Genomic DNA, 22283 nt, shown 5'->3' with positions numbered 1-22283 from the left:
AGTTCAGAAATATATGAAAAGTTGAATAATTCACTGTCTCGGGAGGGACTGGAACTTGCAATTCTGGACCAGTGAGCTCCCGAGTCTTCGCTCGAATGCAGCGAATAGGTATTTCCACCACAGCACTCATATGCGTTTACGGTAGATGTTGCTAGGTACTTCCCTAAGGCTGCCATCGACTGAAGTTTCGTTGGCTCAGTTAGCAGAGCGATAGGCTAGTGAGCCAGAGTCGCAAGTTAGAGTTTCGCCTTTTCATTTATTTCTAGGCTATGTATTGTTACCTATCACTTAATACAGATATCAACGTTCACTTACTGAAAAGTAAAGAAATGAGCCAGATGATGAGTATGGCGGTCTTGGCGCGGCCGGTGGTGGACTTGAACTTGAGCGGGAAGCAGATGGCGTACCAGCGGTCCACGGAGATGAACGTCAGCGTGAGGACCGACACCGTCACTGACACCGACTGTGGAAAACACCATTATCAAGCCCAGGACACAGGTATAAAAAATTATCTATTGACCGAAGGAAAGCGAAGCTCTCCGCTTTAGCTTGAGCAAGAAATATTTTGTATGACGTCCGACTGTTTTATTCTACAGGTCGCATGTCTCAACCGATTTTCGTGAAATTTTGTGACCAGCGGCGGTATCATGGTCGCATTTTTATCACTTGTCATATTATTCGTCACTCTCGCACTTGCATACTTGTTAGAACGTGACAGGTATGATGACAGATGATAAAACACCGACCATAATAGCCCTACAGGTTCGATAATTTTTTGAAAATATATTCCATATGGTAGAAATTGGAAAAATGCTCAAAGGACTTATTTTCTATTAGGATAGGTATACATGTATGCTGGTGCTTAAGACAATTGTGAGTTCGCAGATGTTAATAAGGACATATGAAATACCGTTTATAAACTAAACGACATCTCACATGAGAAATTTAGTGTATACAAGGTGCTTAAAAAATCTTGTACCTCTCACATACTGTATTTAATTTTAATAACTGTAGATTGCATAGACATACGTAGATTGTGTAATTCACGAAGAGCCGCGCCATGACTCATAATGTCATGTTATTAAAGGTTAGATTTGACAAACCTGCGCGTCATTGTGGATGACACGAACTATATCTATGCAACTCAAACAAACCTACTTACTTATTTTGATTAAAGGTTTTTTTCCAAAGTCGTGACGATAATGTATGGTTTATATTTTTTTTGATTCGCTCTACAATTATTTTTTTGGTTGGTTTCAGGAGTTGATTAATTACAAATGAAGAGCCGTTAAATTTCTTACCATTTAGGGAGCGCAAGTAATAACATAAGGTGAGTCAAATAGTGACACCGCTTTGCGTAACGTCGTTGCTATGGAGTGCGGAATTAAGAGGAGTGGCATCTCTTATGGTAGAACTGTTACAAAAGTGTCCAGCTGTCAGCTATAAATAATATTTCCAAATCTCTCAAGAGTAGCGCTAGAGTAGCTAAGAACCTAGGCGTTATTGACGGAGTGAATTGCGCTGTCTATGATTTGATTTTTTTGTTCAAGTATTTAAAGTTTTTTGATGACACTTTTTGGTACATGGAGATTTCGTTCCTTATCCCCACCTTCCGTAGTCGTTGCCAGCAGAGGGACATTTTGTCAGTGTCAATGGACAATTGTTGAATATGCGAATACTTCTTACAATTTCACCTATTAACTATAAAATATCAAATGCAAGTAAAATTGCTACGCAATAGCAGTTTAACTAACCGATCTCAGACATCAGAATTATACTTGTAAGGTAGAAGTACTAGTGCTCAACGCTGCACTAGTCACCGACATGGGCACTTTATTTCATGGAAATTAGGTTAAATTTGAACAACGAAGATTTTTCTGTATTCGAACTTAATCCTTGTCACTTTGACATAAAGTGCCCATGTCGAGTACTAGTGCAGCGTCGAGCACTAGTACTTCTACCTTATCTGAATGATGTGATTCAGTTATCGTGCGTCTCGTTTGCGCCAGTACATATACGGACAAGTACGATCGAAATACACGACAAGACTGTACACAATACTTATCATCATTCTCTGTCTGCATGACATAATTTTGATTGACAAGTTCGAATTGGCATGTAAGCCTCGTACTGCGAAGCACTTAACCTAAGTCTAATTATCGCCGGGACATTAAAGGCCGAAACAAATTTACCCGCAGTTCACAAAACTACGATAAAGAGTCGCGTCCACACAAGAGGTGCTATTACCCGCCAACTAATTACAGTCGTTACACTAGCTGTAAACATTAATTTATGTTGATTATTAGCGTCGTGGCCTAGTAGTAAAGCTATGGACACAGGAGACTGAAATTACAGAGTAACCGTTTCATACAATTGTTTTGTAAGATGCCATAGACAGATGCACCATAGCGCTGTTCATTCGCTCGTGCATCCGACAAGTAGCAGCAGATGCCACGCTCGTGTGGCCAAATCAGAGGAAATATACAGTAGTTGCTTTTTTATTACAGGTATTAATTGAAAATTTTAATGTTATTGTTTGTAATTTTACCGTGATGTAAGGATTAATTTTACTGTATAGTAACTTGATGTTAATTATTAATGTTGACTTGTAAATTGGCTTTATAAAATAAATGACTATGACTATGACTATGACTATTTTAGAGAGAGCACGCATTAGTGTAGGTACTAAATTTTACGTGTAAGTTTGGTGTACTTTCGACAGCATATAGTGTAGCGCATTGAAAACGTGCCAAAACGATTTCATGAAATCTTCGCATTAAGAGAAGGGAGTTTTCAATTCGACGGAATCATATTATATGAATATCACCCCATTTGTCGAAGAATTACATAAGAAAATATATTCCTTAAGTACCTACCTACTTCTAGAATAAGCACGCATTAGATAGGTACGATTATTTTATAACGTCAGAATAATTTTGGTAAAAACGCTTGTAAGAACACGGAGGAAAGTTTGTTCCAAGAACAACATGGAATAAATTTCGTACATGCAAAGCTTCTGCCTTATAAATGCGATGAATATTTAGTACGCGGATTTACCGCCATGTGAAAACGAAGTGTTAACGTATCCTTCAAATATGTTAATTAATCTTTTGATGAGGTCTGACTTAACGCTGTATTAATTACATGCTTATTCATATTCTGCGATGTCGCAAGTCATACTTGTGTAAGTAAGGATTGAATAAATAAAATTGCATGAACTTTTTTGAAGTGAAAACTTCTTTAGCGCTGCTGTGAATTTTTTGTGATGGGGAAAAAATGTTAAACTCGCGACAGGTTACGTGACCGACAGATTCGACAAATTGAAAATTCGTAAGACGGACACGTGACCTGATCGAAAAACTGTTACAATGTCAATGAAGCCAGTAAAGTAGTTGAAATTATGGATGGAAGTTGATTTTTCTGAGGGATAAACTTTTTAATGTTATATCATTGTAATAGCTATGAAGTGTTAAATTTTTAATGTAATATAAATTGTCATGTTTGTGTATAAATGTATATTGTATTTTACCACATAAACTATAGTACTTTTATACTGATAATTAAAGCAATTCGTGCAAAATTATTCCCTAACCATTCCAAAATATCAAAAATGCACAACGTTAATATTCTAGTTTTCACTTCTGTCAGCATTCCTGGAGTGCAACCAGTTGTTTTTTTTTTACTAGTATAGGACACTATTCCATGCTGTCCCAGTAAGCTGATATCCATTTGGCCAAACAGGTGATTAAAACTTAATGATCTATTGAAAATAATTAGTGCTCTAATTTACTTTGCTTTTGGAAAACATAATACCGATTATGAACATGATATTTTAATAATTAGTATTTATGAAATACTTTCTTCTGACATATTACACGACTTGTAGTGCAAGGAAAAGTCGAAGGCACATAGGTCGCCAATGCGTTGGTCAGACCTACTCAAATGCACTCAATGGACCACTCCACGAATGTACAAGAAGACTACAGCACGGGAAGAATGGTGACGGATTGTGGAGCTTGCCGCCGGCCCTGATCTGAGAGCCTACCGCAAACCACGTTCGACGTGTTGCCTCTCTGTACTACATTTGTAAATTCGTACGTAAGTGTGACAGGGAGGCAACACGTCGAACGTGGTTCGCGGTAGGCCTTCTGACGACCACGACCACTTTGACAAGAGTGTGACGACAAGAAGAAAATGTATGTAATGTCAGAATGAATCCTTAATTTGGAGTAATTAAGAGAGTTGTAGGCATCTTATGACATCTCAATAAATATATGTCCTTGTCTTTATATAATGTTTGACACGGTTTATAGTGTTTTCGTTAAACTAGTTTCATAATTGATGAAAAAATATAAATATTAACCTAGCAGACACAACTTAATGTCACGTATTTATGTAAAGCTTTGATATTTGTTTCAAGCTAAAAAACAAACGATATTCAATTTAAAATTATTTTAGAAGCGCTGATGGTCTAACGGTAAGAGCGGCTGAATTTCAATCCGGAGGTCGCGGGTTCAACCCCGGGTCGTACCAATGAGTTTTTTGGAACTCATGTACGAAATATCATATGAAATTTATTAGAACAGTCGCTTTTCGGTGAAGGAAGACATCGTGAGGAAATCGGGCTAATCCCAATAAGGCCTAGTTTACCCTTTGGGTTGGAAGGTCAGATGATAGTCGCTTTCGTAAAAACTAGTGCATACTCCAATTCTGGGGATTAGTTGTTAAGCGGACCCCAGGCTCCCTCCCATGAGCTGTGGCAAAATGCCGGGACAACGCGAGAAAGATTATTATTATTCAATTTAAAATGATTTTGCTTATACAAAATAAGTTTGGGCTGAAAACTCTTGGACCCCAATAGTTGTAATATAATAGTAAGAGAGAGAGTTTAAGTTTATTTATTAAAATAAAGTTTCCAAGCCTATATATTATATCGATAAGATGTAGTGGTCGAAAAAAATCCACTCAATCATCAGTTAATTACACTACTTATTCCCAACGTACCTAAGTCCCATACCCGATAAAAACCACTTCATCCAAGCTGTTGGTGGATTACCTAGTGAGTCGCTTAATTAGTTCAATTGTCAAACAATAAAGACCGTAAACCCCCTTCTAATAGAAGTGACCTCTAGAACAAATGCTTCGGGCTTCGGGCAGTAACTGATTGTCATGTGACTTTGATCGAGATCGGTGTTAACTCGATTCTTGAATTTATATATTGATTTATTTATAATAATAAAAATAATAATTCAGCCTATATACGTCCCACTGCTGGGCACAGGCCTCTTCTCATACGCGAAAGGGCTCGGGCTATAGTCCCCACGCTGGTCCAATGCGGATTGGGGACTTCACATACACCTTTGAATTTCTTCGCAGATGTATGCAGGTTTCCTCACGATGTTTTCCTTCACCGAAAAGCTAGTGGTAAATATCAAATGACATTTCGTACATAAGTTCCGAAAAACTCATTGGTACGAGCCAGGATTTGAACCCGCGATTTATTCATATATAATTTATACTTTATCGTCATAACGAGTCTGGAATTACATTAACACAATTTGTAGAGGAAAATGAGTAAATGAACAGTTTACGTCAAACTCGATTTTTCTTTTATGTCCATAATGACGAGTTAAAGTGGACAGGGTATGTATGTTTTACTTGCTTTGAATCGTGGGGAAACATAGATTCTAATTTTTTGAGAAATAAGGCATTGATTCATGAATAATAGAAAGATTTTCAGAGTACCGTGTTTAGGCCACGAAGCTTGCTGAGTGACCTAAGTACGAGATTGAAAAGCGTGATTATATCACTATTGTATAAAATACTTTTTCTACGAGTCTTCTAAAATAAAGTGTCGTGTTCCTGCCGGTGAGTAAGGTTGCCAGAGCTCAACGAGGGGAGGGAGGGTTGTTAGGTTAGGTTAGTCCTCTGGAGTTGCATGCGTACATAGGCTACGGAGACTGCTTACCATCAGGCGGGCCGTATGCTTGTTTGCCACCGACGTAGTATAAAAAAAAACTTTTTCTACTATATAATTAAATAATTAAAAATAATAGTTAAGTATCCCAGTAAAAAAAAGATTCACAAGAGACACTTCTTTATTCATGAAATTGTACCGCGTTGATGTATTTTCCTCTTGACCGCGGTGACACGTGATTGGTTGAATTAATTACAGTTGACTAAAGTAGTATTATATAGTTGAGTGAATGGGCTCCCATAGTGAAAAGTAAGTGTTAATTCAATCATTAAATTCGCAGAGTAGATAAAAGAATTTTATGATATAGTTGGCAACCTTTACAGAAATACATTATGGAAACGTTCAGAAATAATTTCTTTGTACTTTAAAAATTGATGCGCAATGTTTCCCCGGTTTTATTAACCTTTAAAATCTCCTGTCTCATTTGATCTAGTTCCAGATTGTTAAGGATCATGTCCAGTCTCTTCAATTAAGGTAACCGATTCAAGCCGACCACCGCTTCTACCCTAGTCGTTAGTACCTTGCCTACAAAGCTGATGATCTTAGCTCTGAATCCAGGTCAATTTATGTGTGAGAAATTGCTATTAATACATATAAGCCCAAACTTAAGGGGTTTACTCGGAGCAAATATCCGCTTCAATATCAAATCAGCTCGATGGTATGAAATTTTTGACTTGTTTACTTAATTAATATACAGGTATTTTAGTTTAGTTAATATCAATTAAATTACTTCACAAATTATTCATAATATGAATTTACTGATATGGTAAACATATTATTTCCATTTGAACATCAGGAAGTTCTAATTTACAACAACTGAATACACTTTTAAAACTAATATTTTCAAGACGTCTTCACGAAAATGCCTTTTATATAAAATGGCGGGAACCAGTGACAGGTACGAGTCAATTAATATTCTCCAATTCTTCCTCAATTGCTCAAAGATTAACTGGAAGAGATCCCTGAAAGGGATAAGTTCGCCTTTGTACAAATGTTGTGTGTTATCTCCTGTTTTATGTTTCTTTCTGTATAAGTGGTTTACTACTACTACTACTAATATTTCTTATAAGGTAATCATAAATAAAAGTAAATATATTTGGAATGCTAGCTGCATAGACACACTGGCACCGTCCCACCTCCAACGGACTAATGTAAAAGCGGGCGCAGCGGCGGAAAGCGCCGAAATGTTGAAATATTATAAATATAAGAGTCTCGGTAGAGAGTACCATTTTGTACCATTTGGCGTTGAAACTCTAGGTCCATGGGGTCCCAGCGCGCACAAGTTTTTTTTGCAGTCATCGCGAAGCGTCTGGTTGACGTAACTGGTGGCCGAAGAGCTGGCGGCTTCCTCGCACAACATATCAGTATTGCGATTCATCGAGGAAATGCCGCCAGCATCCTTGGTACGATGCCCTAAGGGCCCATTTTAGATTTAAGCATTATGTATATTGTTATTGTAAATAAGTCAACGGAAATCATAAAACATACCAAAATAAACTCCACAACGAACACACAAAATAAACCGGATGAATTCATGCCAAAATTAAGGCCGAGCATACTTCGTTCACGACACAACGGACAGGGGATTATGTATTCAGTTTCGTTTTCAGTTGCGTGAGTGACTGTTTTATTTACTGGAAGGACATTTTTACGAATAATTAATTGTATTATTCGTTGCTAGTATTCAGTTGTTACGTTTTTAAGCAAATCTAAGGGAGAAATTTTAGAGATTCACTGGGTTCTGTGAAGATACTGTCTGACTGACTTTTTCATCAACGCAAAGTCGAAACTACACGCATGAATTTTGCACATCAAGTTACATTTATACTATGTAGGAGAAATTTCAACTTGAATCTTCGAAAAACATGTGTTGAAAGGTATACAAACTTAAAAATCTATAATCTATTAAATAAAGACTTGAAACTTCCTAAAGAGTCATATTATCCACGCGAAAGAAATCGTGGGAAACAGGGTTGAAAGTTTATGTCGCAAACTAATACTTTTTTAAGTAAGGAACTTGATATTTTGTGGAAGGATTTTGAATGTTATAAAATTTTGTGTTGTGTTGCCAAATTATTAACTTAAACTAACTGCTATTTTTTGCAGCACACTGTTCATAAAGAATTACATCAACCTATAAATATATATTTGTATATCTCACTCGTCAAATGGGTATAACCAAATACAAAATACTAGCAAAATCAAAATACATGTCATATTACCTAAAATATATATTTTGTAATATATTATGAACTAGCGCACCGAATAATATAAAACATACGGTAGATACTTACCTCAATCTAGTTCTAAATTAACCATGGACTTAAACTGTATGAACCCGTCTGGGTTTTAGAAAATGAATAAAACTAAATACCTAAATACGTTGAGCCCAAGTCTCCAATATTTAAGTTCGTGCAAAAGCACAGAAAACTGATTCTACTATATTAAAAAATCTGGACGGACTTACAACTTTACTATTGTTGTTATCTTAAAGCACGCTATCTTCTGCAACACTTTTGGCCTCGACAGTAACTTCCATGAGTAAATAATTATTTAAAGAACACAAATTATTCCTAAATAGAAAACCCCAATGCCCAAGAAAGTTGTAACGATCAAAGATAAGAGGAAAGATGGCGGCCATCATTTCTTTATTTGAAAAAAATGCGGGATTTAATTGCACTTCCAGTTCCGTAGGTTTGTAAACAAAGGAATGGCTAAGAATGAAAAGTGGGTAAGTGCGAATCAGGCTTAGAAGTGAATAGTTTTTTATGGATATTAAGAAAATATTGGATATTCCTCGGAAAAGCTATCGGATATGGAAAAGTATGAGGTGATCCGAATTTATACCGCCCGCCTCACGTTATATTCATTTTATTGCCAAATTCCAATGGCATGACACCCAACACTCACTACATCCGTGTGCAGATCTGAAGATAAACCTCGTGGATTCAACTTCTGGATCACCTTGCTGATCACCAAGTTGGATACAAGTTAAATAAAACAATATTCCCTGATGAAATTGCTGGGACATTTCTTGATTTCAACCGCTTTACGCACAACTCAAGGATACGAGTACTTACTTCGATACCTATCCTAAACAAATTTACTTAAATCTCTGTTTTGACATTTTTCTTGGACATCATTCATCCGCTATCATAACCATGAAACCTGTTTCAAATCTGTGTCGAACGTGGGAAATGAAGGTAAAAAAAAAACAATTCAGGAAAGACCCTTTAAGCATTATCAATTGTTATGTATTTAAAGCGTATAAAGTTGTAAATGTTATATTGATAGGTGAATTTAACTAATTACATTAGAGTTGGCTTTTATTATAATTTATTAACAATAAAAAAAAATTACAACCCAAACTAACACCTTGCAATTTTCAAAGAATATTATAGTAAAACGTAATTCTAATAAAAATAAAAATACACGAAGTGTAAAAAATCTAAACGGATAGTAACTTAGATTAATCATTTGCTGGTGTGTTTCGGATTTTAATTTTAATAAGATGAAATTAGTAATATTTGAGTAATTTTAAACAATTAAAAGCATGGCAAAAATGTAATCCATTATTTGATGAATCTCACGCTCCCACGACAAGGGAATTCATTTTTTTTATGTCCTGCTCTGAGTGCTCTGGTTACGCAGAGCAGTGGTGTGGAACCCTAAATTTAAATCTTTAAGAAGTCGCTAATAATAAAACCTTTTTTACTGAAGCCCGAATTTTTCGTACCATGATAATTTACACAGAAGACAATTAATTTTGTGTAGGTTGTTGTTTGTTTTTGCATAGTCATCTATTGTTTTCATGTATAGTTGTTGTTTTAGATCTTAAGAATATTTTTAAATAGATAAAAGGCTAATACGAATCTTACCTGAGAATACAGCACTATTCGACACATGGCAGTGCCGAAGAACCAGGTTTCCGTCACGTCCCATAATACTGTTGGAGGCAGACATATCAAGATCACCATGAAATCAGCCACCGCAAGATTCACGATGAAATAGTTCGTCACAGTCCTCATCGAATGATTTCTGTACACCGCGATACACACTAGGGCGTTCCCAATTAGGCCAATCACAAACACTATTGCATGCGTTGTTATAAGGACCCATTCGAATGGCCTCGGAAATATGTACTCTTGTAACATTTCTATGTACTCCTCTCTTGTCATATTGCAATAGTCCTGATCTCCGGGGCAAGCTGTTGTTGAATAATTGTCAACTTCTGTCGTTGTGGTATCTTCTGCCATGATTCTTGCAAATTCTATCTCGCTTCGATTTGAAACCATTTTATCTTTATCGTAGATTTCGTTTCTTAAACTGTCTGGATCTAGTTCCAAATATTCTGTGTTATTAAATTCATTTGTTACTTTTTCGTCGTGTCTTTGCGTTCTGTAAATAGTATCCCTTTCAAGGTAATCATTTAAATCTATCCTTGTATTACTATCTAAGAATTCATTTAATATAGTTAAATTGCTTTTGTTGCTGTTCAAACTCTCTGAACTAACACACAGGTTACATATAAGAATCATAATTACTTTTTTAATCCGAGAATCAGTCCGCGACACCATCTTGGAATTGTTATCTGGTCATTTTTCTCCCATAATCTAAGTTCAAAGTTTTTCTGCTAACTTCTCCGCTGCACCCATCTGTGAAAGGAAATTATAATTAAAACAATGGTTCAAGTGTTCAAGTTTGTGCGGACTTTAAAAATTAATGCCATTAGGGAAATCTACAGTACACATATTGAAAACAGAATTTCGGTCACATTTTAGGAACACATAATAATTTGTAAGAATTACGATTAATCATTTAGGTACTGCATGAATTTTAACAGCTATGGTAAAACTAAAATCATATTTGTGTGGAACTTAGATAATATTTGGGTGTTATATATATATATAGGAAATAGGAAATATCTTGTTGACGTTAAGCTGCCATCGCAACCTATGGGCACTTGCAACTCTAGTTAAGTTACACGTGCATTGCCGACCATGCAAACATATAAGGATTTCTTTGTTTTACTCAAATCTACCATCATTTTGCAATTAAACCTCGTGTCATCATGGGGATCGTAAGATCAAAAGCAATGAAATGGAAAAACGGCCGCATGTACAGGTTTCCATAAATAAGCTACGCTTTATAGTTGTTACCTTCCTTGAAAAATTATTTGATTTAGTTTTTCTAATGAATAACACTAATCGGCAAGGAGCACCGGGGCAATGCCGCAAGCTTTCTGGGCACGTTACTGAGCGACTACGACTAAGCCAATTTTTTTATTTATAAGTTATTAATTTAAATGTTTTTTTTTTATGTTTTAAATAATTGTTTTTTGTTGTGTCAATAAAACCAAAAATAGTTCTTCGTACTTAGAGACCTTGCGTGAAAACGATAAAACAAATAGGTCAAAAGTAAAACAGGACAAAGAAAATGTGTCACTGCTTATTTCAATCGCAAAATACCTTTTTATTGATTTTAAATTTTTCAGTTCATAACTTAATTCAAATGACTATTTTGTATTGTAGGTTGTTTTTTTTTATGGTAGAGAAGGCGATGACGACGACAGATGAATCACCTGATGGTAAGCGATTACCGCCGCCCATGGACACCTGCAACACCAGAGGGGTTGTAAGTGCGTTGCCGGCGTTTACGATGGGAGTACGCTCTTTAAAAAAAAGTATAAATGAGACAAAAACACATATAATGGGAGGGATTATTCCCACTAGATACCACCAAGTTGTTACCAGTGGTATTTTTTTCTCACCTTTTACCACTGGTAACTACTGAGGAAAAAAATCGCACTAGTTACCACCAACTCGACGACCAACTACTACGGCGACCTTTTTTTTTATTTCATACCACGACGCACGACGCAAACAAGCATACGGCCCGCCTGATGGTAAGCAGTCACCGCAGCCTATGGACGCCTGCCACTCCAGAGGTGGCTTTACAATATATGGCTCGCAAAACCGAACTTTGTTTGGAATATCCGATCGCACTGCGTACAATAAAGCTGTCCTGTATCTCATGAACTGTTATAGTTAGACAGTTGAAATTTTCACAGATGATGTATTTCTGTTGCCGCTATAACAACAAATACTAAAAAACAGAATAAAATAAATATTTAATGGGGCTCCCATACAACAAACGTGTTTTTTTTGCTCGTTTTTATAGAGAATGGTACGGAACCCTTCGTGCGCTAGTCCGACTCGCACTTAGCCGGTTTTTTTTTTCTATTATTTAGTATACTCGTATATAAAACACCCCTGCCCGCGACTTAGCATGGAAGATGATGATGATGGATGAAAACTATTTCCATACCAAATTTCATCTAAATCGGTTCGGTGGTTTAAGCGTGAAGGGGTAACAGACAAACACACTGAGTTATTTTCGCGTTTGTAATATTAGTACGCATTATTCGAATATTTTCCGAATTTTCGTTGCGATGGAACACGAAAGTAAATATATTAACTACGTTACATATTAATCCGAAACGTGACCCAATACGGCCTTTATTCGAAAGGCTTATAAATAAAAATCTTCTTTGAACATCCTCAGTGATCAAATATTTACAAGATATTTATTTGGGGTATTGCTGACATGAGAAAATACTCCATAATAGTACATTACGATACAAGTGCGAAAAATAGGAAATTCGAAACGAGTGGCGATAAATTAAAACACGACCGAAGGGAGTGTTTTAAATCGACACGAGTTGCGAATTACCTATTCGCACATGTATCGTACAACGTTTTACAGTACATATGGCCCTTTAAATGTTCGACACAGTAACGTAATATGCTACTTCTCGCACTAGTGCTATAAAGTAGCCCCATATGTACTGTAAAGGTATATTTTTCAGTCAATTTAATTTAAGGAACCAATGGACCATCGAAAACTACTTACACTGTAGAATTAAATCCTAAACTAATTTTACGACGCGTGTTTTTAGTCACATGTTTCGTTCCCCCCAACCAGTTCTCAGCGCGCACGCAGCATGTGACGCGGCGCACAGCAGTACGAAAAGCGCGGCCATCTTAAATCGCACTGTTAGTGCTCAAAAAACAGACCTAGGCTCTCCAAAACATGTCTTTTTACACTACTTTTATACTACGTCGGTGGCAAACAAGCATACGGCCTGCCTGATGGTAAGCAGTCTCCGTAGCCTATGTACACCTGCAACTTCAGAGGACAAAAACACGTGAGTTAACACGAAGACCGTGGAGGGCCCGCGCGAAATAGCTTTTTCATATAAGTGTAGTTCTCATTTTCCCCTCAGCTTTATATAGTCAATTTAAAGCATATATGAGCATAGAGCCAATATTATCGTCCCCTATAAACCTACACCAATTAAGGTCTCATATCGCGCGTTAATGTTTTTGATTGTTTTACACAAAACTAATACGAAAAGCGCTGGTGGCCTAGCGGTAAGAGCGTGCGACTTGCAATCCGGAGGTCGCGGGTTCGAACCCCGGCTCGTACCAATGAGTTTTTCGGAACTTATGTACGAAATATCATTTGATATTTGCCAGTCGCTTTTCGGTGAAGGAAAACATCGTGAGGAAACCGGACTAATCCCAACAAGGCCTAGTTTACCCTCTGGGTTGGAAGGTCAGATGGCAGTCGCTTTCGTAAAAACTAGTGCCTACGCCAAATCTTGGGATTAGTTGTCAAGCGGACCCCAGGCACCCATAAGCCGTGGCAAAATGCCGGGACAACGCGAGTAAGAAGAAGAAGACACAAAACTAATACGAATTTCAATAATGAAAATGACACGTTTGACGCACAAAAATATAATATTTTAAATAAGTACATAAGCTTAGTTTAGTTTTGCTGAATTTCCCATTTACACCAACCCTTTAAGACTCATTTAGTGCAAAAAGTTACTTCTTTTTGCACGAATTAAGTCTTAATGGGTTAAAATGGTTGCTACACTTGTATCGCATTAATACAGCTTTATGTAATGTTTATCGTGAAGTTATAATTACAATAAATGTATAGCCGCGAGGTCTATTCAGGTAGTAATTTCTTGTTATTAATTTGTTATTTATATGATCTGTCAACTGTCAAAAGTGACATTGTTTCAACCAACAACAACAACATTATAGTATTTTCTGATATCCAACAAGAAATTACTGTCTGAAAAGACCTGACGTGACACAAGCGTTTGTGCTCTAGTAATATTTTGCTATTCTAGGTAAGTGAAAAAAAAAAAACTTATATTGGAAAGTAACAGTCTGTGCAAGATTAAATCTGTGTAACTGTTATCAACCATGCTATGTATAATGAAACCACAAACTCACGATAAAATAAAATTTTCAAGGTGAGGATTTTATTTGATCTAACTATGTTATTGCCACATCTTTATTATTCAGTGCTTCCAATAATGCATTGTCTTGGATACGTGGGGTCTATAAAATCCAAACAAGTAAGTATGTTTAATTGTTTTTTATATTATTGTGTGTTGACGACTCTTTTTGGGAGATATTATTTGTGTTATTTTATTAATTTATCATTTTTATTTTTATTGTTCTTGTATTTTCGTAAGTTTTGACATTGTACATTTATATTTTGGATTTTGTAAGTATTTACCTACTTACTGTTATTCTAATTGTATTGACAATCCTTATTGGAGCTATAATTTTATTTCATTAGTAATGTTATTATTTACATTTTTATTTTATTTTGACGATCATGATAGAAATTCTTATATTTTCGACATCAATGCAAATTTATTATGTAATTATCTTTCATGAAATAAATAATCTAATCTAATCTAACAGTTCGGATACAACACTTAGTTATCCTTTGTTTTTGTACTGTTAAAGGTAAAGTTTTAATTAAGGGGATTGATTAAAGGTAATATCGTAAGAATCAATTGGCGCTATTTATTACTCCATCTAGCATCCAATGAAAAGCCCATTTATATGTTAATTTGCATTTATTACGGCTAATTAACTAGCTGCTAATGGCTTAAAGACTAATAAATAACAGAATTACAAATGGAATCTGCAGTTATAAATTGGACGTTACTCTATTGACATAGAATTCGAATTTGAACGGTTTAAATATTTTATCTATTGGGGGTTGACGGGAATGTTTCTTGTCGTGTCTATTATCTATATCAAGTGTTGGTCATTTGTATGCAAAGCTGAACTTAACATATTCTATTGGCTCTGTGAGCTATATACCTTGCGATACCCTTAAAATATGTGAAAAATAAAATTAATTAGGTACACAATAAAATATCGGCACGAAAAATGTGCCAAAAATATGTATACGCGACTCTTTTGCCCATATATTAAGGTACTATACATATTGTTGCCACATTTTTCGTACCGATATTTTCAGACGTGACTGTACCTCGTTGAGTCATTATCAAAGCGAAATCACAATGACCCTATTAATTAATAAATGAATAAATATTATAGGGACATTCTTACACAAATTGACTAAGTTTCAGTGTAAAAAATTCCACGGTAAGCCGAAAAGGCTTGTTGTGTCGTGGGTACTGAGACAGCACTCAAATATTGGGTCATTACCTATGAAATTGGCGTTTTTGTTCATAAGTATTAGTCATGTCATAGTTTATTTATTTTAATAGTAACTTCGAAGTATTTTTTAAATTCATTAGTGCGCTACATAACAACGATTATGTTATTTGCTTATTTTATTGTTTTATGTAATCAGAATACCGCCCTGAAAACAGCTCTTTTCATGTGCTGCCGGCTCGAGTATTTAAATGACTTATATTTTTCTGACGGGACAGATTTAAAAAAAATATGAGATAGAAAATGTGCCTTAAAAATGTCTCAGATTACTGGCAAAAATTTGTTTGGTTTGAAAATGCCATCACAAAATAATCCGCAAAATTCATTGTACGATAAATCGAATTTCGTTAAAGTTCTCCATACAAAACGCCAATTTCATAGGTAATGACCTAATACATTAAAAATACGAGTACTTAAATACATAGAAAACATCCATGACTCTATTCAATTCAATTCAATTCAAATATACTTTATTCATGTAGGCCTAGCAACAAGCACTTATGAATATTAAGACAGTATTACATATAATTATCTTAATCTAATTATCAGAGCAATTTATTGATGTTGTAAATATTATTCCATATATAATACTAATGAATATAATTCATAGATCAAATTTAATACTAAAACTTTCACAAAATATAGTCATACAAAAAAAAATGTATAAAAAATACTAGTCCAGACTGGTGCTAAAGTCCTTTTATTTTTTTATTAAAAACTGATTGGCGATTGGCCCTAGTCACGCCTGATGGAAAGTGAAGACCGGGCGTAAGATTGAGCTCACCGGTTCAGTAGTAGCCTATTCACTCTTGCCTTAAAGAGACCGAGGTCATATTTATCAGGGAAAACAGATGGCGGAAGCGCATTCCATTCTTTAGCCGTCCGTACCTTTATACCAATTTCCGCCATTTGAACTGCTTACAATAAACGGAACGACAACAAATTATATCTAACAACTGAACCGACTCACAAACTTTCACGAGAATATGTTCAGAAAATGTGACCGGCTGAGAGCATCCGAGAGCAAGCTGAACAGGAGACCCTCGCCAACGCTCGGTCAATCAAAAAACGTTGTGACTATTAATATTACACTTATAATTACTACTTTGGATCAGCGGAATGGTAATTATAAAAAAAACTGCTATTAAAACTTAATAGATTTAAAACACTATCTATGCAGTGTAATAATTAATAACCCAAATGTTTAGATTGGCGCTTTAAAGAAATAATCTCAGTATTAGATGTTACTGCTATTTATAATTTCTTTATTAATAGATAATAAATCCTTGAGATTTCAGGTTGTAAACAATACATAACAATACCATAAGGTTGTCATAATGCTCTTATGTTTTTATTCTCATAATTTTTCTTTTCTTTTGTTTGTTTTTGTTTTTGCGCGCACAAATAGCTCTGTTTTACTATGTAGAAACTACTTAATAAGCATGATGTTAAAATATTTTCATTAAGGAAACTGTAAGTCTAGTTTTAAGAAAAGTTCCTGTGCTATATATAACTATAAAAGACTGTTTGTTTCTTAAATAAATAAATAAAATTAAATTGGAGTGGTAGAGAGCCCTCAATAGGATAATTTACGGAATTTCAATTATGAAATTTTAGTCATAGATAACAAAAATAACGAGATGACGATTATAAGATTTCGCTCTGCGTGAAAGTTTGTCAAGGATTCCTGATAATTCCTGTCTCAGATACAGCTTGTTTGAATGCCCATCTCGATTTCTTCGTTTGAGAATGAATGAGCAGGCCAAATAATCACTAATTATGACTAATCTCCATATCTATTATTATTACTAGGTCGTATTCCATAGATATCTCTTGGCCGAAACGAATAGTTTATTGTAGCCACAAAGTCAGCCTGAGAGCTGGCAGCTTCTTATCAGTATTTCGCTTGAAATGCCAGCAACAGTGTATGCGCAATGTAAGCTAATATATATTTTTAGTTTATTCAGAAACCAAACAGTCATATAAACAAATGTACTGCAATAAAAAAACAAGGCAACAAAAAGACCTGGAGGTTCATACTTATAAATGATGTTAACTGAAATAAATACTTATAGGTACAAGTATATCTAATGTATAAATCAAATGTATCAGATGGAAAATGAACTATACAACATAAATATAGCGGTACCTGGGTACTAAAACAACTCGTGTTTAACTATATTTTTTAGACTAGCCAATGAACTTTGAAAGTAATCTACATCGTATAAATGTTTATTATAACTCGGAACTCGTCTGAAAAAAGTATGTCTGGATAGTTCTTCACAGAAAAATTGTACCCCTAGTGTAAATTCAATCGACATCATAACGTGACGAACGCGTTTGCGTTAAGTGTCATTTTGTATAGGATTTTGAGTTCCCAAAACGTCCCGCTTGGCGCGCTCTTTCTAAATCACATACGAAATGAGACTAAACGCAAACGCGTACGTCACGTTTCGAAATCGAATTTATTTACACTAGGGGTACTGATAAGAAAAAGCGATCGAGGGCGTAAGGGGAGATGCGGACAACTGAAAGTAATTAAACTTAAGCGATTAAGACAATTAATAATACCTTTAAGCATTTTAAACAAAAACATGACGTCTAAGTATTTCCTACGGTTAAAAAGGAAAGGCACACCAAAATGTTTTGCCGACAATGTAGAATTTACGAAATAAATACCTGTACCCCTAGTGTAAATAAATTCGATTTCGAAACGTGACGTACGCGTTTGCGTTTCGTCTCATTTTGTATTGGATTTAGAAAGAGCGCGCCAAGCGGGACGTTTTGGAAACTCAAAATTCTATACAAAATGAGACTTAACGTAAACGCGTTCGTCACGTTATGATGTCGATCAAATTTACACTAGGGGTACTGTTCTCCAAACGGTCGATATGGACTTGGTATTGTGGTGTCCAAATTACACTTCCAAATTCAAGGATACTCCTAACTAAAGTATAAAATAATAATTTATAAGTGTTTGGCCGTTTGAAGGGCTGTCCGACACGAAGAATCATTCCTAACCTCTTATAAGCACGCCTACATAGATTATCAATATGCTCATTGTAGTTCAATTACGAGTCCATAGTGACGCCTAAGTCCTTACTGGAAGATATTCGCGTTAATACCAGATAAATTATAATTGTAAATGATAGGATTCTGTTTCCGATTAAAAGTAATAACAAAGCATTTTTCTGTATTTAAAAACAGATGATTCTTAGATCAGTATAAGACGAAATTATCCAAATCTTTCTGTAATAGAAGGCAATCCGCTTCCGAAGACACAGCTTTATAAATTTTTGTGTCATCAGCGTATATAAGATGTTCAGAGCTCCGGAAACAAGATGCCATATCATTGATGTACAGGATAAAAAATAAAGGACCAAGGTGTGCACCCTGAGGTACTCCAGAATGGATGGGGAGAAAACGAGATGTATTCATATAAAGCCACAATATATAAATGTGATGCACGACATGCGTACATATACACATTATTTATTCCTACGTATCTTCTTAACTGCTTATTGGTTGTAATTAAACGAGCAATTCTTGTATGTATATATATATATATATATATATATATATATTTCCGGGATCTCGGAAACGGCTCTAACGAATTTTGCTGAAATTTGGTATATGGAGGTTTTTGGGGGTAAATAATCGATCTAGATTAGTCTTATGTTTGGGAAAACGCGTGTTTTCGAGTTTTCATGCGTTTTTCTTTCGACGCAGAATATGGTCGCTAATTTCGTGTTGCCGGCCACTGTCCGTCTGGTCCAGCGGGTTAAGACGCGGACTGTTAAACGAGTGTTACGGGTTCGAATCTCGCCCGGTGACTAACTTTTTTTTTATATGTTCAAGTTTATATATAATTTTTATTGTTTTAGACAAGTTTAATTTAGTAAAAAAATTTAGTTAAGCTTATCACCTATTCACTACCATATTACAATAAATAGTTATAACCGAGCAAAGCTCGGTCGCCCAGGTACTTGGTTGTAATGCTTGATATCTCAAGCATTACAATTTGTATAGGCGTCTGAATTTTTTTCTTATAGAACACAAAATGGAACACACAAATGGAAAATGGTCACACAAAAGAATAAATAAATAACGTTATTTTGTTGATCTGTGTTTCGAAATAATTTTAAGTAAGTAATAATTTTGCTGGAATTTATAGAAGCTTACTAATTTCAGCGCTTTTATACACTAATTAAAATGGGTCACCTTATACATTATTCCTATATAAATTAACCACCACTTTGTTTTTATTCGTGTTCAGTTATATTTTGCCCGTTGGAATGAGTTTATGTGAAAAACGGGAACTCATTTGCTTGCCTAGATTTTCTAGAATTATATTGCTATCCGAATTATCTATTTACAAACAAACAAACATGGCCTCTCTTTAGGCTTACAAAGCCTGTGTTGAGACGTCCCGCTCTTCCACAACCGTAATTACTTGTAGTTACATTACAAAACAAAATTGTAGTTATATTACAAAATTACAGTTTTTTTTAGGTATTTATATATATTTATTACATATATTTTTAATGTTTAGGATATGAGTGTGTTCATGTGTGTGTGTGTGTGTGAATTCAAATGCAACTTGGTACTTTTTCGCAGATCCATCTGCGCGAGGTAGAAACAAATGTTGGTAATAAATTGGTATAAAATGTTACAATTTCTGAATACACCATTTAACAATTTCCTCGTTTTACTATCGATAGCCTGTCAAAACAACACTGCGCTTTGTTTCCAGTTACAACTTTCCCGAAACCTTAAAATACGTTAGCATTAAAACTTATTCCAGTACAAAATATCGCGTGACAACTAAATGAATTCAAGTCACAAATTAAAAGGGGTCGCTCTAGTTCTTTTACCGAGTCATGTACGAAAGATATACAAAACGATTTTAATTATGTATGAGACGGGGAAAGTAAATGCAGACAAAAAGAACCGAGTTTCTTTAAGTGCTGAGCAAAGATCGTGTACTTACTGTTGAGTTACTTAATCTACATTTTACAAGATTTAGATGCAAACCTAACTAGCATTTTAACCGCGTAGTAAGGAAACTGAGGTAGTGATTTCTCAGTGTATGCAATGTATCTGTTACCGTAAGATCCAAATGTACGGTATCCTAGAATTTACCGATAAATCCTAGATTTTACCATACTTCGGGATTTTACATTGACATATCTACATCAACTTTTGGACACGCCCTGCAGGCCAAATGCCGTGAAGATTTTTTGCAAATTTCAAACCGGACGATCTGGTTGTATTTTTACCGAAACGACGATATTTTCCAAGCTTTTTATTGACTTGCAATGCACCTATGTATGTAAGGGTCAAATCTTGCAAGTAAAATTTGACCCACTTCCCGGTTTCCGATGAAGCTGAAAATTTGCATAATCATGGTACCATCGTGCTGATCTGATGATGGAGATGGAAGGTAGCCAGCCTCTATGATGAAACAACGTAACCTAATTGTGTTTGGGAATTTTAGAATTGGCTCGACGAGTATTATTCGTAGTTGCCTGTGGATAGAAAAGAATAGTCAGCGATTAAAGCTTGTACCAAAAACTGAATTTTTGCCAAAAAACTTATTTAGCTCATTTTTTACCCCCGACGCAATGGAGACGTTTCATATTAACTTATATGTATTGAGAGAGAGGTTGTTAACGTTTGTTTGGTGCTACGCTTTACGCAATTAACCCATTATAATGGTTTTTAAATATAAATATGAAGGGGTCTTAATATTCTAAAAAATGAGATACCTGAGGTGTCTCCATTGCGTCGGGGGTAAAAAATGAGCTAAGAATATCGGTTTGATATTTGCAAGAGAATCTTGACGGCATTTGACACATCAGTGATGGTTTTTAAATATACATTTGAAAGGGTCTTAATTTTCTTAAAAATGAGCACCTCAAGGTGGATAAATTCAACTTGCAACATTTTGAATCAAGGAATATTTTTTGAAGTTGTCGCATCGTTGCAGCTCTCTAAGTATGCTCTCGCCAATCTTGCGAGCGTGTGTCTGAATTTAATAAACTGCAAATTTTCTGCTTGTCGCCTAATCCGAGCCGAAATTTTTTCCTATGTATAAGTAAAGGGTAAATAAACACTTTAAGTAAATTCTTCTCTTTTGTTCAATTGTAGAGAAGAGGAGAAATTTTGTAGTTTAACCAAATTTTAGTATGAAAATCAAGGGTTACATACCATATTGAGAAAATATTACTACATTTATTATTTTCTTTCTCCAAACCCGTACTGTGGTTTGGAAAAACCACATTCCGGTATAGCAGTATTGCTAACGTAACTATACGCCTCAGTCACCTCTCTGTGTCTGCCAAAATCCAAATCACGGTAGGCGTGTTTGAAGCAGACCAATTTGCACCGTAAACGAAAAGGTGGTAACCACTACAAAGTTACGTGATTGATCTAACTTCGCCCACTCGTCATTACGTCCCCAAAGGGCCATCAAAGGCTTCAAATTTGTTTCGCTTTCACTCATTCTATTACATAACAAGTATTTGCTTCAGGGTAACCAGTATTAATACTTGTACGGTGGCAACATGGTTACATTATCACCTGTCATTATGCCTGTCACTTTCGCACTTAAATACTTGTTAGAACGTGACAAGCATGGTGACAGGGGATTAAAATTTAAAACTGCCGACGCTGATTATCCGTACTTGTCACTGATCTTGACTTACACTGGTCAGTAATAGGCAGTGCGCTAGATGCGATGGGAATGA

The 22283-nt window shown here is 35.4% G+C and overlaps 2 protein-coding genes across 3 annotated transcripts in view; one reads left to right on the top strand and one right to left on the bottom strand.

Annotated features, from left to right (window-relative positions):
- The window catches only part of LOC133530376 (orexin/Hypocretin receptor type 1-like), a 162810-nt gene that overhangs the window by 25479 nt on the left and 115048 nt on the right, over positions 1 to 22283 (bottom strand). For both annotated transcript variants that reach the window (XM_061868288.1, XM_061868289.1), the window contains 2 exons: positions 9856 to 10632; positions 316 to 463 (listed from right to left, as the gene is read on the bottom strand). In XM_061868288.1, coding sequence (XP_061724272.1) covers positions 316 to 463; positions 9856 to 10554 — 847 coding nt within the window. In that variant the 5' untranslated portion in view covers positions 10555 to 10632. The remainder of the gene's footprint in view (positions 1 to 315; positions 464 to 9855; positions 10633 to 22283) is intronic.
- LOC133530373 (uncharacterized) overlaps positions 1 to 22283 on the top strand; it is a 211178-nt gene that overhangs the window by 90821 nt on the left and 98074 nt on the right. The window lies entirely within an intron of this gene.

Source organism: Cydia pomonella, chromosome 22 (assembly GCF_033807575.1).
Source record: "Cydia pomonella isolate Wapato2018A chromosome 22, ilCydPomo1, whole genome shotgun sequence".
NCBI lineage: Eukaryota > Metazoa > Arthropoda > Insecta > Lepidoptera > Tortricidae > Cydia > Cydia pomonella.
Note: the sequence above shows the minus strand (reverse complement) of the source record. Positions and strands in the feature narration are given on the sequence as shown.